Below are 23,067 nucleotides of genomic sequence, written 5' to 3'. Positions count from 1 at the left end.
ATACTTTAAAGATGATGTATTATTCAGCAGTGTGGCAGTGGCTAATGCAGACTGTAAAGGCTCATTTCCTTTTTGCCACACCAATTCCCTTGTGCCGTTTGATAGTTCCTTATGTAGTACCTGGTTTGTGTATGAAGTACTGATGCATGCTCAATTTATGCAGTTGTAATGTGTATCACAAAACCTGTAGCTGGTCTCTTAATGTCTGTATTTCTCTTATTGGACTGAGCCTAGCTATGGGGACTGATTTTTGGTTTTCTTTGCCTGTTTTGTTGTAATTATGTGCATAAGTTGATAACTTCTCTTCAGAGAGCTATACACATTAGGTATTATGGTTGTTTTTATAGCACAGAAGGATTTCTCAGCTCTGACTTGATATTAATTGTGTCTTCTTTCCTTGGTTGTTGTAAGTATTATTCCTTTCCATATGTGTATCAAAGGGGTTAGAAAGAGCACCTACCTGTTGGATTAATAGCCGCTAACTAAATGTGGTAGGCAGGGACTCTGTGAATTATTCTGACAACGTGAGGTTGTGTAAGTGTTGGAAATAAACCAAGAAAGTCCTTTTCAGTATCTTTGTTCTTGAATAAGAATAATGAACAGCAACTGGAGAAGACGCTTAATAAGAACAGAGCTTTTGGAGACCTTGGTGTTATCAGATCTCCTGTATCTCTCTAAGAACAGCTCTAGTAAGTGGCCCAGGTGTGAGCTGAACGTATCCAGGTGTCTGAGGCAGAGCTGGGAAGAATCAGGGTCCTGGTGATGACAGAAATAAAAGATATTAGTGTTAGAGATGTGTATGAGGAGTAACAGGGCTGTGTATACAGCTGGTATGCTCATGTGTAAACAATATCATAGGGGTCAGAGTTAATGTTTAATTACTGCATGAAAAAGGGAGCAATATTCTTTCAGGTGTCTTTGTACTCTCTGTACCTGCTTCCAAATTTTATTTTTTATGAACTTATTCTGAGTATACTGTTTTTATGAACACTTAAAAATGTGTGAAAAAAGTTGAGGCAGATGAAAATCTGTTCTAAGCCCAAATGTTCAAAACTTGTTTTATTTGGTTTTGTAATGCATGCAGAAAATGAATGTGAATATATGAACCAGAAGTGTGCGCATGTGTCTGCGTGCCAGAGATAATACCCCTGCCTTTGGTTTAAAACACTGTCTCAGTTCCTTCCTCACCATCACTGTTCTTTACCATCTCCTCTGCTTGCATGTGCTCCAAATCTCTCATCGTAGAGAAACCCAAATAGCTGGGTAAGTCTCCTCGCTGGAGCCAAGCGGATCACAGTGTTTGTTCTTGAAAATGGGTTCTGATTTTCAGGCCTAGTCTTGAAGATACCACGTTTTTGGGCACAAGTTTGATTCAGCATCCCGTGGAGTTTTGCCTGAAAATACTCTTCTCCTTTCTAATTTTGAGGTTTTCGCTTTGGTTTCAGCAGAAAATGGGTATGTGGACAGTAATGAGCCACTGGTATTTTCACTGTTGCCTTGCCTTATCCTGTGCAAGACTGGCTTAAACACGCTGACTTAAAAATGGTGGTGGTTGGTTTGCAGACTTGTTCTCCCGCTGCTGCCTGGAGCCCAGAGTGGTGTCTGCCTGCTATGGGGCTGCCTCCAGAAAACCAGCTCTTAACCTGCACTCCATCAAATGCTGAAAGGTTCAGTGTCTTCCCTTAGAGTAATGGCAGGCTTTGTTCTTCTTTTGAAGCCTCTTGAAGTGTTTTGAATTGGCTTCCTTTTCGCAGACGAAGTGCTTGTTGCTGCCTAAAACTCTGTGTTTTTTTTTTTGGCTAGGCAGAATATTAGACATTTAATATTAGCCTGGTTTATTTCCAGTGCGCCATTTTTCCCTGTCTACCTTTCCACCTTCCTTGTCACCTGAACAGTTTTTGCTGTGTTGATCCTTTTCTGCTCAACCTGAGAGTTAGTGATCTTAGCATTGTTAAACTCCTTAAAATATTGTGGAAATTCACAGAAGAATCAGCATATCTGTGCCTCGCTTCCCATCCTTCTGCTGCTGCTCTCAAGCAAAGGCTGAGGTATAAATACAACTCTGTTAGGACACCCAAGAGGACCTACACTTTGCTTCAGGAAACTCCATTTCTTGAATTCTGCTGCTGCTGCTTGCTCACTTCATGATGTCAAAGGTTAACTAGGCGGTGTTTGCAGGTATTTTATGTGTTTATTATGGGAAGAGTCTACCTGTCAGTAGGTTTCTGAAAATAGAGTTTTAATCTAATTATAAAGGTGGGTTTTGCCCTGCAAATGTTGTGGACTGAGATGCTGCTGATTGGCAAGCATAGCTCTTGTTAGTGTTACCAGAGGTACTGCATTGAAAACGGGCTAACATCTAAATATTTTAGCTACTGTTATCACCAACCAATCAGTTCATGTACCTTTAAGTAGAAAATTTCTTTTTGGAATAGCAAAGATTTTTGCTTTCAAAATTTGACTAATTAAAACTCAGGGTTGCACATTCTGTACTGAGTTTCTGCCCCAGGCAAATCTTTCCTTTGAAGCTACAACTGCCCCCTCAAGAATCGACTTTGTTATGGTGCTGCTGGATACCTTCCCGATGCTGTTTCAAACCCAATTTCTTATCCTTGAGAACTCTCTCTTATTTACATTCATTCGATTTAAAGATTCCTCTTGAAAGCACAGTGCATTAAGTAATAACGATGCCTCTGTAACCAATTACTGTCTTTTCTGTCTTTTCTATCCCTTCCCCTGCTCCCCCATCAGGGCGCGTTGTCTGGGTTGGCACTGGTGTGACTGATCAGGTCTTCCGCAGATGTCTGTGCATTTGAGCTTGTTGTTCAGTATGCCGTTAAGCTTTATTGTACAGTCTGAAACCTTATAAAATACTCTCATAAGAGCCTTGCTAAAATTATTTTGGGAGTTTCTGAAGAGGGTTCTAGAAGTAAATAACTTATTTTCTGAAGAACTGGAAGGAATTCTGTTAATCTTGAGTATAGGTTATTTTTTGTGGCTGTCATGCTATCATCAGAAGTCCTCTCATGGTAGTACATTTTGGTGAGTTGACTAAATACAGAACCACCAAATCAGTCTTATTAATTGTTTAGAAAGTGTGATTACTATAATACTTGTCTCCTTGATGAGTGGAAGTGTCACAAAGAAGTAGTGTGTAGAAGATATGTAGAGTTTGCATGCATAATCTGCAGACCCATAGTTGAATTCAAACAGGCGATGGTTATTTTTAATGGAATTTAATCAGAGGATAGGAGAAATGGACTCTTTTTATGGCAATGTGTGTGCTCTGCATTAATAGCAGGACAGAAGTAACTATGTCCTCTTAGTTTTTGTTAGAAACTTAAATATTTGGCATTTTATTTTGAGGTGAGGTTACAGACTGTTGCGTTGTGCAATTGAGTTGACTGTAGCAGGTATTTTCTCTCTCCTGGCTCTCAGGTGCACACTGCTGAATGTCTTCAGATCATCTTATGGATCAGAGGCATGCCTGTGTGCACATAAGAGGTGTGTGGGAAAAGGGAGTTCTAAAATAACAGAGTTTAGACATTCATTCTTATTTCATTACAACACTCAGAAAGAGAAACTGGCTGAAAACATAAGGAATTCAACCGGCCAGCAAGTTTTCCTCATCCGAACATGGCACGATGGAAGATATTATAGCAGTGGCAAAAATGGTTAAACATCTGAAACTGAGTAATAACAGCAACTATTAATACAAATAAAGAAACTTCTAAGAGCTTGCTTATATTTTGATAACCCTTAATTTCTTAAGTGACTTGCTAAGTCCTACAAAATCAAATCAATTCCAGAGTCATTTTCAAAACTGATTTCTTGGCTCAGCATCTTCCGTTCCCTACTGCTGCAGGATTATTCCTGAGCTGCAGTCAGGTTTGAAGCCCCAGTAACAAAGCTTGCTCAACTCTAAAGCCTCATCTCTCTCCTGACTGGAAAGGGTCCTGCTCCTTCTTCTCTGCCCTCAAACACCTGCCACTTGTTTGCCTGAAGTCTTTCCATTCATCCATTTATACCAGTCTGAGCGATTCTGAGTGTTTTGTTATTATAACCCTTAGTCTCTCTCTAGCTTCTTTCTTGCTCATCTCACTAAAATTTCTTTTGACTTTAGTGAAGGTTTTGTTTCATCCGATGTAACACAGTCCTAAGATCGACTAAAGTATCAGATTTTGTGCTTCCTTTTATAAAATAAACATTAAAATATTGAATAGTCCAGTGCAGGCTGAGCTGTATGTATCTTCCAGCCTCCAGAAAGAAATAATTTATAGATACATTTTATTTTGCACTTAAATTAATTTTGTCTTCCTAAATATTACTAAGTTGCTTAGTAATTACTCTTGGCAATTACTCTCTGATGTCTAGTGGCATTTAATGTTGTAAACTGTATTCTCTGGTATAAGCTGCCAGATATATTTTCTAGGTTAATATTTTACCATTTGTCATTTATTGGCCAGTTTTTAGTTTGCTCTGAGAAAGTGGACTTTCCTTTCTACTAAAAGTATTTAAAAACTTGAATATGAATATGTGCTGCTTCCTTAGCATTTGCATTATTTAAATTGGCACCATTTGTTGTTTAAGTACGCTATTATTGCAAGTCATAGAATATACGAGCCGTAAGTTCCTTGGAATAATGATTTGAAAGGAGGAATAATTGCAAGCTGAAGATAATTCATATTGCACAGGTACAAGGATAAGCAATAATCGCATTTTTCATACATATTAGCCAAATGTAATCTCTTTTTATAACGACAGAGGGAGACGAGCGAGAGTCTGGGTGGTGTAATCTGAAAAGTGACAAGAATAAATCTGTGTTAAGTAGATCTTTTAATCCCGGTAGCCTTGACAGCCGGCGCAGCTGAGGGGAGTGGGGGGAATCGCTGTGGCGCCGGCTGTGCCACAGCCCTGCCAAGCTCTGCCGGCCAGCCCAAGTACTTGTGCTGGGATCGGGTGGCCAACTTGCCTCGTTCCTGGTCGTCTGTCGCTGCCTGTAACGGGATTTTCCAGTGGGTGAGGTCAATGCAAGGGAAAAAAAATCCTAGGTGATCATCTGATATGTCTTAGAGTTTGTGGGGCTTTTTCTGGAGAATCTATCGTTTGATAAGAGTGTATTTGTTTAGGATATAAGGACAAGAATTAATAGATGGCCCACTGGTGATATTATTACTTGATGTGTTTTCAGTGTAGAACAGCAATTTAATAACAAAATGGAGCTGGTTTTAAAGTAATCCCTTAGCTCTGGTGCATCTACAAAACCCTTCAGGTATCTGGTACTGCAGCAAGAGGTCCTATTCCATTTTCTTTGATCAGACACAAGCTATTTTTCAACCTGTTAGTGAACTTAAATCCACATTTTTGTAAGCAAATATGTTTTGAGATGTTTATTTTGATCAGTGTTAAACCTTGTTCAAGTAAATAAAACACTCGGGTATGTCCTGTGCCATGTCCTGAAAGCGTGGAGTCTGGGAAAAAAAGGTCAATATTAGATACTGGGTAGAGTGGAAGGGAGAAAAAAATTCCAGAAAAGAACAGGGAGCTGGGGAAACAAACATCTGCAGCGTGACAGACAGAGGACTGTGTTTCTATTAAAGCCACTCGCAGGAGAGAGGGCTTTTTGAGCAGTCCTTAGTTCTTCCAGCGTTGTCTCCCGTGACCTTGGTTGGGTGCTCGGTAGGGCAACTAATGCTTCACCACGTTCTTTTTTCCTGGTGACTTGCCTGTTGCCTGCCTCTGGGTTTGTGATTCCCCTTATGCTGACTTGTGCAGTATTCCTTCAGCCTCTTATCTCGGGGCTTTGATGCGTATGTTCTGAAGGTGGCCACTGTGACTTTGGGTGGCAGCAGATGGTAAACCTTCAGGCTGCCACCGGCTATACTGGTGTTAAGTTGGAAACTTAACGTTTGATGAAGAATCAGTAGTGCATATGAAAGAGCTTTTACTGCAGAAATATCTTTTAATTAAAAAAAATTAGCATACTGAAACATTTGCTAATTTCTGTGCATTTAAAGGATCCTAAAATTAACTGTTTTCTTAAAGCTAGACTATGGTTATTTACCAGGCAGGTTTTATTTTATTTTTCTCCAATTAATTGTACCTACTATATTGAATTTAATTTAATTTATTTTCCACTAAGCTGTTGGGTACACTGTAAATCAAATCTAAGAAGCTAATTTTTTTAAGTAGCTGCTGTCAGCATCAGAATTAACCCTTGACTTATTAAAAAAAAAATCACAAGTAGAAAATCCTATTTGGCATCACAGAGAGATATTGCTATCTGCCACTTTACTGAGATGCTGCCATGCAGTGCTGCTGTGTTCACTCGTTTTTTGGGATATGCCTGAGAGCTGGAGTGCTTATACGAAATAGGGATGTCTGTGCTGCTGAAGGCACTTATTTACATTACATATTTGTTTGCGGCAATTGCTATTTACCTGTGAGTGTTTTTGGCTGTGTCGAGGTTGTCATCAACGCAGAAAAATGGGGAAAGAACGGGTAAGCAAGTGCCATAAAAGCCAGCGTGATATGTAGACCTTGACTCTGTTCGTACATTAGTATTACAAATAGGATTTTGCCTTGTCTCCTTTTGTGTCACAGTCTAGTTGCTCAGTGCCCAGGAATGCCCTGCTGTGCATTTTTCTCCCTCCCCTCTGCGACAGGATGCTGAATGCTGCAACTGACAGCTCATTGTTAGGAGGCATTAAATATTACAAGTTCCACAGCAGTTATTACCGGTGAAACAGGTTCCATCCGCGGATGTGAGCTCAGAGCAGCCTAGTCTAGTGTGAGCATCTGCTTTTCATCTGCTCAGGAGAAGAGCAGAGTTACGCCGTAGGGTACGCTATGGGGAATCCTGTTTTGCCCCGTTGTGCCGTTAGGGTGGAGACTTGTCATTTTGCACTTTAAAAAGGAATCTTAGAAAAAGAATTAGTGAAGCACACCCTTTTGCAGTGGGAGGGAATTGTGAAGGAATGCAAACAGGAAAGGCTTGCTGGGGTAGCACTACTATCCAGAAATTGGCTGTAAAGCATGAGGTGCAGAGAGTAATTTGGCATTTGGGTCAGTGGCAGGCATACTGTGTATGCACTTCTGCAGCAGCCTGGTAACACATCCGAGACCTGCTCACCTTCCTCTGTTCTGGATGTGCGATGAAAAGTCAATCAAATATACTTGTGACCATCTCTTTCCTGCTCTTATCCCTTACTGAAATGTCAGTTTTCTGATAGTTACTTACTCATTCATGTAGCCCTTTAATTATTTGGGTGAAACTGGTTAAACCACCTTTTTGTAGTGTGCATGCAGGCTGCCTCTCCTTGAAGCAGGCTCTTGGTTTGGTGGTATCATGTAAAATCTGCAGTCTGCCAGGGCCAAGTGGAGCATCACCAGGTGAATTTCTAAAGTTACTTTTATGGCTCTTCCTGGTGTTCAGGGAGTCTCTTTTGAGGTAAACAGTCTTGCAGAAAGGCCGGTCTTGAATCAGCAATGAAAAAATTTTCCAGGAAATTAAGTGGGGCTGTAGGTGATCATCACTGGGGGAAGGCAAGAAGCTTGATGGGAAGGAAAAAGCAAGAAACTAGTTAGTAAGACTGGCTATTCCAGCTAGGTAGTTAACCTCAAAGGCACACAAATATTATTTGTTGTTATTACAGTTATAAAATTGTAGCTGCTGCTTTCATTTTGATGCTCTAATATAACAACAGATGAAGCTAGCCCTAAAGGGACCAGTTGTCTGCTGTATTCCTGTTAGTGGTAGTCATTCTATATGTCGTCTTATAGGGTGAGGGCTCAGTAATCTCTTCTGTTACACCATATGCTAATACAGTGCTGATAAGCAAGTGTGAAAAATGAAAGGGAGGAATGCATTAATTGTATTTGTGCAATAAGGTATGCTATCAAAGGTAATTATTTCATGACAGTTTTAGTTATAGCAGTTGTTTTATCATGGAATAAAAGATGGCTTTAGGAGACTTTTATTGGAAAGACAATTGTATCAAATTAGTACCAAATTAGATTTTTGTCTTTATAAAGGTGAGCAAACCCATGAGCAGTTTTTAAATTGGTGTCTTCTACTCTACAAATGAACAAATCCTGTTTGAGGGTTAAAGAAGCTATTATTCTGTCCTTTATGCTGACAGCTTCATTACTGATTGGCCTACTGTTGGTATTAAAAAAAATGTTTGGCTCCTTATGATCTTTATGCATGCAACTATAATATTAATACAGACCACGGAACTGTTCATTAAGAAACGACTTTAAATGAGGTTGATGCTTGTAAATCTGGAGAGATACAGATGTTAAATGCTGCCATTCCTTTTCATATACAGCTGTACGGCTAATAATTTCCAAGTGGCTAAAGCTCTTGTTAGCAAGAGTGCTGGTGTGTTAAGAATGGCCCTATAAATAACTTTAAGAACTGAAGTTGAAGGTGCTTCTTTTAAAGACTATTGTTAACTAAACATTATTGCCAAACAGATGGAAAGCATTCACCAGCCTGATGTTTTTAGGTCTAATTATATTATCGCCAGTCCTGTATGGCTGAGTTGAAGAGGTGTATCCAGAGGCCAATTTATAATCATTTAGCCAACACCTGTTTGGGAGATATTGACAGTCAAAGGGCACATTTAAAAAAAACCTCACATATGTTCTCATATTTATTGCCTCAATGTGAACAGTGTCTAGTTACAAACAAACTTGGGACAAGAAGAAGGAAAGTGACTGTAAACACATAGTTCTTTCCAAACCATTTTACCTTCTTTTGGCACCTCTTGCAAAGTGGCTTTTATTTTTTTTTTTCTCGTTCTTTTGGTTTTCTTTGTTGTTTGTCAGTTTGTTTGTTTTTAATCTTAATTTGATGCCTTTTGGTTAAGTAAGGAGAACAAACCCAGTTTTACAGTTACTATTTATTCAGGTGCTTTCCACTGTTTCCGGAAGCCCTGCGTAAGAGGCCCAAAAAATTGTTCAGCAAACTTGGTGGCCTGGGGACATTTGTTTTTCCCTGCAATGCCCTTGACATGGAAACTCTGTGTCAAAAAATCTAAGTAACACCCACTTCTGTTTGTATTTTTTTCACCAGAAGATATAGAACAGCTTATAAACTGGGTGCAGCCTTAGTAAAAGAGGAGATCTTTGAGGTGGAGAGGTGTCCCGAGGCCTCCCCTCCTGGCCCAGGCCCCTGGGCCTTTCGCATGGCCCTGCCTCACCTCACTGTGGGCACTGCATGGGACAGCTGTCCTAGCGGTTCCCTTGGTGTGGGGAAACCCAACATGTCAGCCGGGTGGACTTGTCCTTGGTGTGGGGAAAGCCAGCATGTCAGCTGGGTGGCTTCACCTTTTCAGAGAGAGCAGGGCATGGCTGCATTGCTGCCCCACATGGCAGGGAGATAAGGGAGACTGTGTGCTGTCTTGTCCTTCTCCCGATGAATCTAACCCCACATTGCTCCTGACACGTCATTCCTCTGCAATGTCTATTTTGATGGAAGCAGACTTGGTCGTCACTGCATTTGGCTATTGACCTGGAGTTGCTGCATATTGTCTGTTGAACTGAAAGTTTGGGAACCCCAGTGCTGGCATTCACAGCCCTTTAGGTGTTTGATTTTTTGCAGCCTAAATATTTTGGTATAGTTGTGTGTGAATATTTATACTGGAAGTTTACAGTGTCTATTGTAAATAAAGAGTGGGTGTGGGCTCTTGTTCCTAGAGGATGGCTGGGCTTGTGTTGGTGCTGCTCCTGTGGCTGTCTTGCTGCTGGCACTTTTCAGGTACATCTGCCTTCTTGGGGTTTGCAAACAATGACCTCCTGAGCATGGTGGTCTGAAGATGGCTACATGAAGGGTTCCAACTCCCTAAAGATGCAGTTTCTGAAATACATAGGCACATACATATTTTTGTTCGTTTTATTTTTGACACATAAATAAATGGAACTTAGTAAGAGGGAACACATTCTTTAGTGCTCCTCTCATTGCTGTGCTGTGTTTAAAGTGCTCTTAGTAAAGGTGATACGCTCCTAACAAGGATGCTCTCTGCAGCTGTCAGTGTTCTCTCTGCAGCAAACCCATCCCCTCTTTTCTCCCTACCTGAAGGGAAGTTATAGCCAGGTGGGGATTGGTCTCTTCTCCCAGGCAGTCAGTAATAGGACAAGGGGGCATGGGCTTAAAATCTGCCGGGAGAAATTTAGGCTGGATATTAGAAAGAAATTCTTTACAGAGAGAGTGGTCAGGCATTGGAATGGCTGCCCAGGGAGGTGGTGGACTCACCGTCCCTGAAGGTTTTTAAACTGAGATTGGACATGGCACTTAGTGCCATGATCTAGTAAATGGACTGGAATAGGACCAAGGGTTGGACTTTATGATCTCTGAGGTCTTTTCCAACCCAGTCAATTCTGTGGTTTTGTGAAATCCTCTTTTTTTTGTTGTTGTTACCTTAATACTAGTTTACAGTGGCACAAAGGGACTCCCTTGCAGTGGTTTCTGTTGTGGCTTATTAGTGCTTCAAAACAAAAACAGCAGTGGAGGAATGAGACAGCAGTGACTGTACAGTTGATAAAACCTTTTTTTCTGGGGGAGGAGGGCATGTGTGTGGCCACTTTTTACTTTAGCTTCCTGGAAAGAAGCTATTTAGCCACCTCACAAAAAAAAAACCAAACCCACAAGAACCCCCTCTGGTAACCCATTGGTAGGCAACACATTTGATGTCTAAGAAGCCTGATGGGGAAAAGTGTTGCACTAGGAAGGTGGGTACAGTGAGGATTTAAGTGAAGTGAAGTAGGAAGGTAATGCTATGTGAAGCTTACTTTTTGTGCTTCATTGTGTTGCTACCATTGCACTTCTATAAATTGAGTTCTGCTAGAGTATTGCTGTGACTATAAAGTATTGGTTATTTCTGTTACTAAATTAGGATTCATTCTGTAAGTTAGGTGATTGGTAATCAGGTGCCATTCTGGTAGTTCTCTCTATATCCTCAATCATATTTCTTTCCTGAAAGAAAGACTGGTTATCAAATGCATCCTGCAGGGCATTTTTTTTCTTTTTATTTTTATTTTTTTTTAAATTTTTTATTTTTATTTTTTAGTTGTTACTTATATAACTGTAAGAATATTCAACATTACATTTAAGAAACGTGTTTTGTTACGTTACTCATGTCAAACTTACATATTTTTCTGAATACTTTTTGCTTAGGTTTTGCTTGTAATGGACACTAGAACACAGCAGACTTTTATACTGAAGGTGAGTAAAATGTTTTGCTTCTCTAAACAGTTTGGCCTCCTAAATTATGCTGTCACATAAAGATCAATTTGCATCTAATGTATAGAGTTATGTCTGTGATATATTGTTATGTTAATACATATATCCTTATTAAGTGCACTGAAATTCTTTTTGTTGGTATTCAGTTGCTTTCCCTTCCTTTCTCTGTGCTGGTTCACTCGAGTTGCTACTGGTTATGGAGGCCAACACCTTAGCAGCCTTTGGTAAAGAACCACCATTTCAATGTGCTGTTTAAAACATCTGTAGAGCCCCGGTGGCTCAGGGCATGCACAGGCTGCTGGTGAAGGTGAAAATTCTCCTTAGCCCAAGTACAGCCTCAACACTTTGTGTTTGGCCTTCCTTTAGCTGAAGAACATGAGAATGGCCAAAGTGGATTCTGGATGGAATGGACAACTGGTCTTATCCAAAATTGCTTTCTTATGTTTTACATCAATAGGCTGTAAATACTGAGTATAATGTTACTGAATGATTGAATTAATGAATAGTTAATTGGGCAGAATAAAGTTTTTTCACGTTACTCTTTTGTGTTTCAGAAAGTGCTCAGATCAAGATCCCAATATGCTCGGAGCATCTGTGATGCTGAGAAGTAGTTTAGTATGAGTATTGTTATTGTGTCCATTATTTCAGGCCCCCCTCGACATGAATTCCACTGATGATGGGAGGAAGGGCTGAAAAACTATCCCAAACATGGGGCTCTAATTACTTGCTAACATTTTGTAACTTTGCTTCAGGTCTGGCTTACAACCCTGCCTTAATTTTGTGCATCTGGCCTTTGAAATTGTTTGTTTTAAGTATGTTCAGGGTTCAGAAAAGCTGTTTGTTCCTCAGAAAGAATTATTTGTGAATATTGTATATTAGAACCTCACTTTATCTACTGGCAGATAGGGTAACATTGAATTTCCCATTTAACTGCTTATGTTTATCAATATTGTAATAGGTCACACAATCGACATATTTTTTTTTTCTCTTTCTCTCTCCCCTCCCTTTCTCTCCCCACATCAATTTTTTCACTTCTGGCAACTTCATCTCTGTGCTACCTCCCAAAAATCATTACATCTCAAGGAGACTAATCCTTTCCTCTCCTTTTTGTTGTGGTGGCTGCTGTCTTTAGTAAAGTACAATGGAAATGTGAGGATTACCTGTAAGTCTAAGGCGTTCTTTTGTCTTTAGAACTTGAATGGAATTTTTTTAATAGTGTCTTTTGGTCAGACACAAAAATAAAATTTAAAAAAAAGGTCACAGGGAAATAACCGAGTGTCATCCTGATGACTTAGTTTGAGAGAGATTCTAATAAAAACATTGACCCATGTAATTGATTTTAATGGCAGCTTTGTGCCATCTTCTGTTCTCTGGAAACGCGCCAGATGCCATCAGCACAGCCTCGGGGGACCGAGGGGCATAGAGCAGCAGATGAGTGGTTTCTCTGAAGCCCAGAGTAACTCGGATAGATTAGTTTGGTTGATAAACACAGAGCACAGCAGGCTCCAAAGGCAACTGAGGGTACAACTGACCTTTTTGTTCTCTGTCAGGGTCTAAGGAAAAGTAGTGAGTACAGCAGGAGCAGAATGACCATCATCCCCCGCTGTGTGCCCAACATGGTGTGTCTGCACAAGTACATCATCTCCGAGGAGTCTGTCTTTCTCGTGTTACAGCACGCAGAAGGTTTGTCTCTCGTTTAAGTATATTGTTGAAAAGAGCCAAAGGTTTAAGTTTTAATCAGTGGTACATTTCCTTGTCAAATTAATCTCTTACATGAAAATAAAATTATTTTCAGTGTGCCTAAGAGATGTCATGGAAGACACCCCACTCCCATCCCCGCCCCTCCCTTTTTTTCCCCTCATTCTGCAGTGGATCTGATTCCTGCTTCAAATGGCCTCAAATCCTGATGGGTTACTTGAATTGTAGCAATATTGAAAGCTTCCAACTGTTTATTTTCTACAGGAGAGTGAGTGCTTCGACTGCAACAGCTATCTGCAGTATTCACAGTCATCTCTCAGAAACAAAGTCTTTGGCTAATTTTGTAAACTTCGGCTAGTAAATCTTTTTAGCATCTTACAGTTAAAACGACAAGTATTTAAACAAGAATTTAGCAACTCTTTACTAAAAAAACATGAACATTTGCCTATCGGTTAATATTACATAGTTATTCTGATCTGGATTTTTAAGAAAATAGCTAGTGGCATCAGACAGGAGTTCAAAGCAGAACCACGGAGTTGTGCCTTCAAACTGTTTATAAAATTCCTGTTAAATGTACAGGGAACAGGTGGCACAAAATAATTACATTTTGATTTTTCTTCTAACACCTGGATTTAAATATTCCCTAAATGTAATTACCCATATTTGTTTAGAATGAGTGCAGAATATAAATTTTGGCATTGCTAATAGTTCTCTTTTTAGGAAATGTTAATAATTCAGTCAGAATGGATGATGTGAAGGAACTAAGCTAACTGATAGGATAATTTTGTTATATCGAATATTATTTCTTCTCAGATTTTGGCTTTTTAATGAACAATTTGTCACATGAGGCCAGTTAAAGTTAACTTTATAACATGAATGACTGTTTCTGCTATGTGTGACTTAATTTTGCCATGAGCAGCGATGCATGAAGAAAAGCCTCATGTTACAGTGGTGCCTGATGGTGATTTTGAGCGTTTACAGTGCTGCTCCGTGCAATGCTCCTTTTCTTGAGGTGTGTGTAGTTCAGCAGAATAACTTGGAGACTCTCACCTGAACTGTAGTCTCCACATAAGCTGGTACATTTTTTTGAGAAATAATATTTAAAAAAACCTCAACTAAACAAATCCCCGAAGAAAAAAAAACCAAAACAACAAACTGCCCACAACCCTTGTCAGATACCAACTGCCCTTAAGGCTAGCATAATCAAAGGATTAGAGATGGGATAATATAATATTTTAAACCCCCTGTTCCTAGTATTCCTGCAATTTCTGAAGACCTACAGCATTCCTCTTCTTTTCAGGAAGAACATTACCTTTCCAGATAAATGTAATACTGGGTGAGGAAGTAGTGGAATTTAGAAGGAGTAATCAAAAATTTTAAGGAAGGCTTAATGTGATGAGTTGACAAAGATGATCTCCTGGAAGGGAGAAGTATGAGAAGTATGGAGACATTGTACGATCAGAGCTCTGTCATTCAACGACAGAAATTTTGCATTAACATTTGGGAAAGATGGGGTGTTGTTCTTAAAAAGGAACAACTCTCTCCTGGTCACCTTTGACATGGTCACAAATACAGTGAAATGTGCTTGGCCTGCATGTCTTGCTCTTACCAACACTGGCTGTAACATGTTTCGAGTTCTATGGTAGAAGGATTTTTAATTTACTAAGTGCCTTCTAAATCAGGTTTGTGCAACACACAGCCTTGTGCAGCACTCCACACCAATTTTATCTGCCAACCCTGAAGGTGCTGTCTGTCAAGCATCCTCGTTTTGTCTGGCTGTGCAGCAAACACATACTTGGAGGCAGCCACAGCTTATGTTGCCTTTCTCCCAGCTGTGGGTCAAAGCCAGGCAAGTAGGACACATGGGAGGGAGAGCAGTTATTTTGAGGAGAAGCTGGGAGAGGAGGTGCTGACAAAATACAAGTGCTTTCTACAGGGAGAGCTCTGAAGGGGAGCAGGGAGTAGGGAGCATGGGAAGAGCTGGGGAGCACTGCAGAGGGGATGAGGGACTGGCAGGCTGTGCTGAGCAGGACGAGGAGGCCTGCAGGGACCAGAGGGGATTTCGGTGTGGGTGAGGGCTGTTGTTGCTGATAGATAATACATGGGTTCACTTGACTTCGACACTTTGTAAGTTATAAACTTCGCAGGGTTTTCCTTTATTTTCTGATAAAGCAGCAAGTGGTTTGGAAATGGATTCACCTCTCTCCTTGTTTGCAAACCACTCAAAAATGATTATGTGCTATAAGGACTTTTCCTGATTCTCATGGAATTATCAAAGTTAATTTCTTTAAGGATAGCCCCTGCTTTCATGAACTTAGTTTCTGGGTATGAAACAGGCAAGGGGAGAGGAAAAGGTGTGGCATATTCTGTTCTAAACAGGGATAGCTGGTGTACAAATTAATGAGTAAATTTCCAGAGGATGCCTATAAAAAGCATATTACAGGTGTAGGGCCTGCTCTCAAATTCCTAACTGGGGCAATAATTTTGTGTTGCTTCTAGGACTGCATAGCCTATGCATCTCAGCTTTTCCTAAGAGACTCATGCTGGAAAGTGGAAAGTGATTCAGGGGAAAGGCTTCATTTTCTACCTCTAAATGAATAAATCACGAATAAAAATAGGGCTAAAGTTATACTGTATTATATGCAGGGAGTAGTCTTGCTCTTCCCACTGCTGATGGTCTTGATTGCATCAGTCATATGTTAGTAGCACTCATCCTTTAATTTACAAGGATAATATCAGGAATCCCTGTAGTTAAAGATATCTTAAAATTTCCTCTGTCTCAGACCAAATATAAATAAAGAAGGTGCTTGCAGTTAATTTTGGAAAAGGATAAAAGTTTCTAGGACAGTACTTTTAAAGTCATAGTCTCTGAAATTTTATTCCATGACTTTATGAATGCTCTTAACATTCATATTCCAAGTAGTTCCATTCCAAGAGAAAAGAAGATTCTACCAGTCAAATTTGTAAGTGATGGTGATTTATTGTGTTAGGTGTGTTAGCTACACCATTGGGAAGTTCAAGGGTAAAATATTAATTTAATTTGGCAATGGCTTGAATTGTAGCATATTCAGGGGAAGTTTTAATGTTATGTATAGACATTATGTATTTGCTAAGAAGCTTACTATTTCCTGTTTGTAGTAGATTTTAACTGTATTACTAAGTGCAGCACTATTGAGTTTTGTATGGAATTCTGCAAGCTTGACCACAGACTCTTGCTCAAGATGAAGACATTTTCTCTTTTTTTCTTTTGGTAAATCATGGTGTCATGACATGTTCAGAATTCATGAGTGAGGTCTTGTGTTCTCTTACAGGCTTTTCTCAAGGCCACAGTTAGAGGCTTCAAGGGTGTCTCAGAAACACCAAAGGCCATAAAGTTATCTTGTAGCTTTGTTGGAAAGCACTTGGCAAATTCTAGTGTGGTAGAGAGCCAATGTGATGTTAATAAGGCCTTGCTTCTTGGCACTACTAACTCCAGAAATTTTAGAAGCAGATGCTTCAAAAATAGGCTGGGGGGCTTCCATGGGACATCAAAGTTTAAGTGGCTGTTAGAAGCTGTCAAATCTCTTTAAGCATAAACAAGCTGGAGTTCCTATCAATCTGGAGAGCACTCAAGAAACTTCATGCTGAAGAGGCTTGCTGCACACAGGAATTGATAGACAACACGGTAGCGTTCCTGCTTGCAAAGCTGGGGATTTTCATTAGGAAGGGAGATAGAACTAGCTGTAAATATTTGACAGCAATCGGGAAATGTAAGAAAGGTGATATGGTTTTTGGCAAGTGACTTTTTCAGGAGGCTGCTTTGAAATAATAGCTTTTGCTCAAAGTGCATCGGGAAGCGGGAGCTTTGCCTTAAACCAGCAAACTTTGTAGCGGAGATTCACCAGCAGCGGTGGAAGCAGCCGTAGGTACTAGACTCTGGTGTTTGTAACTACTGTCATGTTAGAGATTAGGTTGGAGATTGGCTTCCAATTCACATGAGTGCTGCAGCCCCACTGTGGCTGCCACTGGGATGCTGTGAAACATTATTATTGTGTTATCATGGTAGTGCCGATGTGTCTGGTTTCCTTTCAACTTAGAAACTCCTCAAGCATAGTTTTATGTAGTCATTGTATATTAACATAATGAAGTTTACTAGTAGCCATGTCTTTATTGAAAAGGGGGACAGTGATTCTAATAAAACCATAAGGTTGTTCTTTTTCCAGTAAGGAAGAATATTAATTCACACGAGGTGTGTGATTACAATTGGTACTTCTGGCCATAATAAATTCTTATGCAGTGATGTAGAGAGCTGGACCAGGTTTTGGATAATAGTTCAAGCAGACGTCTTTCAGTACTGTTTTTTCTTCCCTGTCCTATCACAATTATTTGGAAGCCCGAATTGTTCAGTTTGACTTTGTTTGGGCTTTCCTAAAACCAGCAATTACCGCATTCTTAGCTGCATTCCGGTTCTGCAGGGATTGGCTTATATCATCCTGCAGAGTAAACTCATGGGCCAAGCTAGCAAAAGCCGTGGATTTATTTTGGAATATGTCCCCTTAGTCAGCCAGTCTTGCAGGATGTGAAGCTGAAATGGTAAGTGTCTGCAAACTGGGTTAGGAAAAATCCAACAGGTCAGGAATTTTTCTTGTCAGCTAGAACAACAACATGGTTAGAAGACTAAATTTGCTGACCTGTTAGGTTTTCTTTTATCCTATGATATGTGCTGTGTAGCCTCTACATCTTGTTCTCTTTAATGTTCCTGCATCAAGTGCTGTTAATAACAAAAACTGCAGAAATGTTTGAAAGAATATAAAAAATTTATGGACCTAACAAGATTCCTAGCCAGCTTCATCACTTGGCCACTTTATGCTGAGATTTCCTGTTGATTGTTTTGGACACTAACTTTTTAGATTCTGCCACTTGAAGCAGAGGTATAATCTCTAGAGTGCTGGAAATGTGGTTAAGTAGGGCACATCTAATAAGTAATTTTACATTGAATACCTGCAGAGAATGTAGAGCTTGGTGACGTTCATGGGCTAATAAAACCAGAAAGAGTGAGCTAGACTGGTTGTAGAGTCAATTCATGGTAGAAGAGAGCAATCTTAATAATTAGTTATGTTAATGTCGTACTTCTGAAATTGTATTAAACACTAATAAACTTTAGCTTAAAATGGTAGCTTTTATAGTTATTTAGTACGTTAGACTATGTGACAATGATTGAAGCATACTTGTTTGGATTGATTTCTGTAATTTTAGTTTTTGTAGATTCCTGATAGTATATTAATATTGCTTGCTAATGGGTTTTCTTGATCTTACACAACACATGGGGAGAAGGGGAAAGATTATTAGTATGTCATTCATAAAGGCATAATTATATACCCAGATACAAATATCACTCTTGTTTGACCCTAGATTGGACATTTTCAAAAAGGAACAAAATTGTTGTTTTTCACTATAGAACACAATTATTGAATAGCATTTATTTACGTATTTCCACTTGACCAGGAGGCCAGTTTTGAAATATTTGTGTGTAATCATATTTGGGCACAATAAAAATATTTTTTTGGTTTTTACTTGCATTTAACTCTACATTGGAGTTGCAGTAAGTTGTGATTTCTACTGTGATTTCTGAGCCCAAGTAATTGTTAATGAGCAACTTATTTAATAAAAAGTACTGAGGTAATAAACACTAGTAATATGACGATGGAAATATTTAGCACTTGCTTGTACTAATTAATCTAATGCAGGTAGGATGGGGAGACTTTGCGTTTTATTAAATGCAGTAGTGGCATGGTTGTCAAATAAGATTTTATTGTTTGTTTTGAAATGACCCTGAATAATTCCATGCCTAGTTAATAAACTCAGCAAAGTTATTTTGCAAGCACTGTTCTTAAAATAATTTAATTGAAATTTCTAATAAAATTAATTGTTCCATTGGAATCTCGAGGTAAAATTTAACTTTTTTTGTTGCATCTTTTGTCATGGATGAAAGCGTGAGAAAGAGAAGGAAGTCACACATATGCAAAAATATGTATATTCTCTCATTCAGTTTTCTGCTATTTTCCTTTTCCAGCCATTCCATATCAAAAGCATGGCTAAATGTAAAGCGTAAAATTAAAGCGTAAATGTAAGCGTAAAATTAGAACAACAACAATAAGAAAGGTGATTGTGGCATCCGGAACTTTTATTTTTACCGAATCAGTTTAAACCCAGTAATTCTGAATTCCTATGCCAGCTGCAGGGCTCGGAAGCCATGGGGGTGCTCTGGCTCTGCCCTTGCCCTGCTGAGCAGATGTATAGCTCGTATTTAAGGCAAGTGGCTTAATTGTAAAGAGCCTGGACCCAGTGCCTGTCTTGGAGGCAGGAGTCCTGCTTTTTGGGCACTCTCGGGAGGACCAGGGCCCTTGGTCGCACTGGCATGGGGTGACTGGTTGCACTGGTCCAGGCAGGCTCGGACTAAGTTTCTAGGCTGAGGCCTGCTGCTCTGCAGGCAGCGACAGTGGCTTGATACTGTGTGTAGGTGTTTTGAATGCATCTTTGGGCAAGTATGTGAAGTGCTTATGCAATACAGAGGTCAGTATAGAAGTTCCTGTTCCCTTCTCTGTGAGTGTTCTTTTCATTTACTCGGCATCCTTCCTCATCATCTTCTAGAAGGTGGTGAGGGTCACTCTGACCTGCCTAAGTTTGTTTGTAGCTTATGGCAGAAAGCATGTGGATTAAAGGATCTAAATTGTCATTTTTACCATTGGACTCAAGCTGTTAGAATTCCCTCTGAATATTTTTAATATACTTAGTTTCACCACAACCAGTGAGATTTTTTTTTTTCCCCTTCAAAAATAAGTCTTGTCTTAGCCAGGGGGATGGAGGGCAAGAAAACTCCACATTATATTATTCAAATTCATTTTAAAAGTATGAAGGTTTTTCTGCCTTTGAGAAGTTATTTTTGAAATACCTGGGAATATATAAAACCTGTTCCTAGGTAATGAAAAAATACTTCCTTCTTTTGTTGTACTTTTTAAGGGAGTTTTGCCTGATCTGGAAAGTGTTTAAAAATAACTATTAAAGACTGTATTTGGAAAAACAGAAAACCCTGTTTTACCCAAGTAAGTAAAAAAAGACAACGAAAGTCAAAACTTGCGGATGCCCAGTGGGCTGGATACTTATTTTTTTCTTACACAAAGATTTTGTTAGAACTCCTGCATTTTCCAGAATTTCTGTACAGCCTTTTAAGTTGAAAGGTCTTGACTTTGCATTTTTCCATAAGTTATCAAAGGTGGCTTTCTAGCTTTCAGCCAAATTCTTTGGCACATGCAAGAGATGCAGTAGCTTCTTGATCTTCTGCAAATGATGTTTTGTTATCCGTAAACTTCTTTATATATGCAGCATTTGGAAACACAGAGTCCTGTCTTGTATTTCTTAATTTTAAGTATTACTTTTGGAGATGTAACGTGTTTAGAGTCTTTGATGTGAAGGAACTGGTTTGCCAGTTAACTTAGAGTATTGATAAATCTTTGTGTACTGCAGCAAGGCATAAGAAACTTTGTTGAGTTCTGAAGTTACAGAAATACATCCATATCTAACAAAAAAATCCATTCTTTGCAAAGAGAGAAACAAATCCTTAAAGTATCCTGCTAATGAGGTAATTCCCTTCCCCTTACCGAACTTGGTAATTAGTTTTAAGTCTGTGTCCCTTAATGTTGCTTGTGAACTTGGAGCTGTGATACAGAAGTATTCGTACAGGCAGAACTAGTGATGGGCACTAAACCATTTGATCTTCCTGGGTTTTTGCTTTCTTTTGAGACAGCAGATGGAGAGTAGTCACCACCATGCAACTTGAGACGGACTCTGAAATGAGACTTTACTGAAGTTTTTTTTTTTTTTAAAGCTTAATCTCAGATGTGACTCTTTAAATATTTATGTATTAATATAAATCTGCTTGAAAAGGAAGTTGTGATCCCTGTAATTATTTCCTCCTGAGGCAGTAGATCCAACTTGCTCTGTGGACACGAGGAGGTGGTGTATTGTGACAAGGAGGGCATTTTTCTGTTTAATAATGAAACCAATTCTGTTTTGTGTGAAATTGAGAGATTTATTTATTTATTTCCTCTCTCTTTTCTTGCAGGAGGAAAACTGTGGTCTTATGTCAGTAAGTTCTTAAACAGAAGTCCTGAAGAGAGCTTTGAAATTCCTGAACGGAGAACGTCCAGTTCAACTAAAATTTACCTGGAGCAGCCGACACCTAGTCCTAAAGAAATGGGCAGCAGCGCTGATTCCCAAGACAGCTATGGGGAGAGCATGCTGAAGGTGGTCCCACTGAAGAGCAGCCTCACGCCAAGCTCTCAGGATGACAGCAGCAACCAGGAAGATGGCCAAGAGAGTTCAAAGTGGTTGGACTCAGGATCCAGCTCCGAAGAAGAGTGCACTACTAGTTATTTAACATTATGCAATGAATACGGGCAAGAAAAAATTGATTCTGGGTCTCTAAATGAGGAACCGGTGGTTAAACTGGAGAGTGAAGGTCTGAATACCAAAGAGAGAAGTTGCTTACAGAAGTGCAGCGTCGTTGGCAGTGACAGCTTCACCTCTCAGGTGGCATCTCAGGAACGAAAGCTTTTCATTGATGACACCGAGTCGGAAATAGCTAGTCCTACTAGGATATTGGACTCATTAACTAAATCCAAGAACAGCCCCATGGAACTCTTCAGGATAGACAGCAAAGATAGCACTAGTGAGCTCCTGGGGCTTGATTTTGGAGAAAAATTATATAACCTGAAATCAGAACCTTTGAAGCCGTTATTTTCTGTCCCAGATCATGACAGAAGCTTGGATGCCCTAGAGACCAAAATGGGTGTGAGAGCTCATGACACTGTAAGCAGGGGTTCAAATGACTCTGTGCCAGTTATCTCCTTTAGGGATGCTGCTTTGGATGATGTAAATAGTGTTGATGAAGGAAGGCCTGATCTCCTGATAAACTTACCTGGTATGTCTGATGAAACAGAAGAGGCAGCAATGTCAAGGCCAACAAAGTTTACAAAAACTGATAGGGACATGTTGGAAGTAAAGTTATTAGAAAAGCCTGATGTCTTACAATTAAATAATTCTGCAGAACCATGCAAAGCATTTGATCAAGAGCTAGATGATGTGGCACGGGAAGTGGGAGATTCTTCTCACGAGGCAGCACATGGACAAAGCGGTGTCCCTCAGGGAGCTCTTGGCACCCTCTTTACCTCTGAGCAAGAGGTAGGTAGTTCAGAGGATGGCACCCTGTTTCAAGGGCTTGGAGACTGCTCCTTAAATGTGGCCAGCAAAGAAGAAAGTTTGCTTGTTTCCAGCCAGCTTTCAGGTGCTCAAGATGTTAGCTTGGACGGAGACGTGTTAAGAAACGAAGCAGTCTTGCTATTTTCCGATCAAACGGAAGACTTTGGGAAAGAGGGAACAGACCCATCTGTGTTATCAGCAGCTGAAAGTAAAAAGACAGCACCAAAGAGGGAAGACAAAATAGCAGTAGCAGGGGAGAAGGAAATACATCAAATTTTTCAGGACCTCGACGAAAGATTAGCGGTAACCTCCAGGTTTTATATCCCAGAGGATTGCATTCAAAGATGGGCAGCTGAAATGGTTGTAGCCCTTGATGCTTTACATAGAGAAGGAATTGTGTGCCGCGATTTGAACCCAAACAACATCTTATTGAATGATAGAGGTCAGGAACTTTTGCAAATGCATTTCTTTTTATTCGCTGTTGCTTCCAATTAACTGAGTAGGCGTTTTATCTTGTAATTAGTATCTTCATTTCCTGTCTAGAGCTTCATTATCAGTGCAGCAAATTCACCCCCAGTAATAGCTTCTAGTACTTAATGATGCCATTATTCTTAATGATACTGTTTTTAGCTACAAAAGGAGTAATTACAGTTCACTTCTGCAGAAAATGGAAGGGAAAAATGTTTTGATTTCTCCTGTCGTTTTGTTTTTAGGACACATTCAGCTAACGTATTTTAGCAGGTGGAGGGAGGTTGAAGATTCCTGTGACAACGATGCCATAGAGAGGATGTACTGTGCCCCAGGTTAGAGCAATCACCTACAATGTTTCACTTGGAAAGTAGATGAGCAGCTTTCGCTTTCTCACGGAGCCTCTATAGCATAGAGCT

At 39.8% G+C, this 23,067-nt stretch overlaps 1 protein-coding gene across 10 annotated transcripts in view; it reads left to right on the top strand.

Moving 5' to 3' along the window:
* Window positions 1-23,067, top strand: part of RPS6KC1 (ribosomal protein S6 kinase C1) — a 92,921-nt gene that overhangs the window by 50,110 nt on the left and 19,744 nt on the right. For 8 of the 10 annotated variants that reach the window (XM_082050013.1, XM_082050011.1, XM_082050014.1 and 5 more), the window contains 4 exons: window positions 11,180-11,227; window positions 12,796-12,928; window positions 21,045-22,622; window positions 22,894-22,983. In XM_082050013.1, the coding sequence (XP_081906139.1) occupies window positions 11,180-11,227; window positions 12,796-12,928; window positions 21,045-22,622; window positions 22,894-22,983 (1,849 nt within the window). The remainder of the gene's footprint in view (window positions 1-11,179; window positions 11,228-12,795; window positions 12,929-21,044; window positions 22,623-22,893; window positions 22,984-23,067) is intronic. The other 2 variants (XR_014183805.1, XR_014183806.1) reach the window with 1 other exon arrangement.

The sequence above is a fragment of the Streptopelia decaocto genome (assembly GCF_964273445.1).
Source record: "Streptopelia decaocto genome assembly, chromosome: 3".
In the NCBI taxonomy this organism is placed as follows: domain Eukaryota; kingdom Metazoa; phylum Chordata; class Aves; order Columbiformes; family Columbidae; genus Streptopelia; species Streptopelia decaocto.
This window is presented reverse-complemented; position numbering and strand designations above follow the sequence as displayed.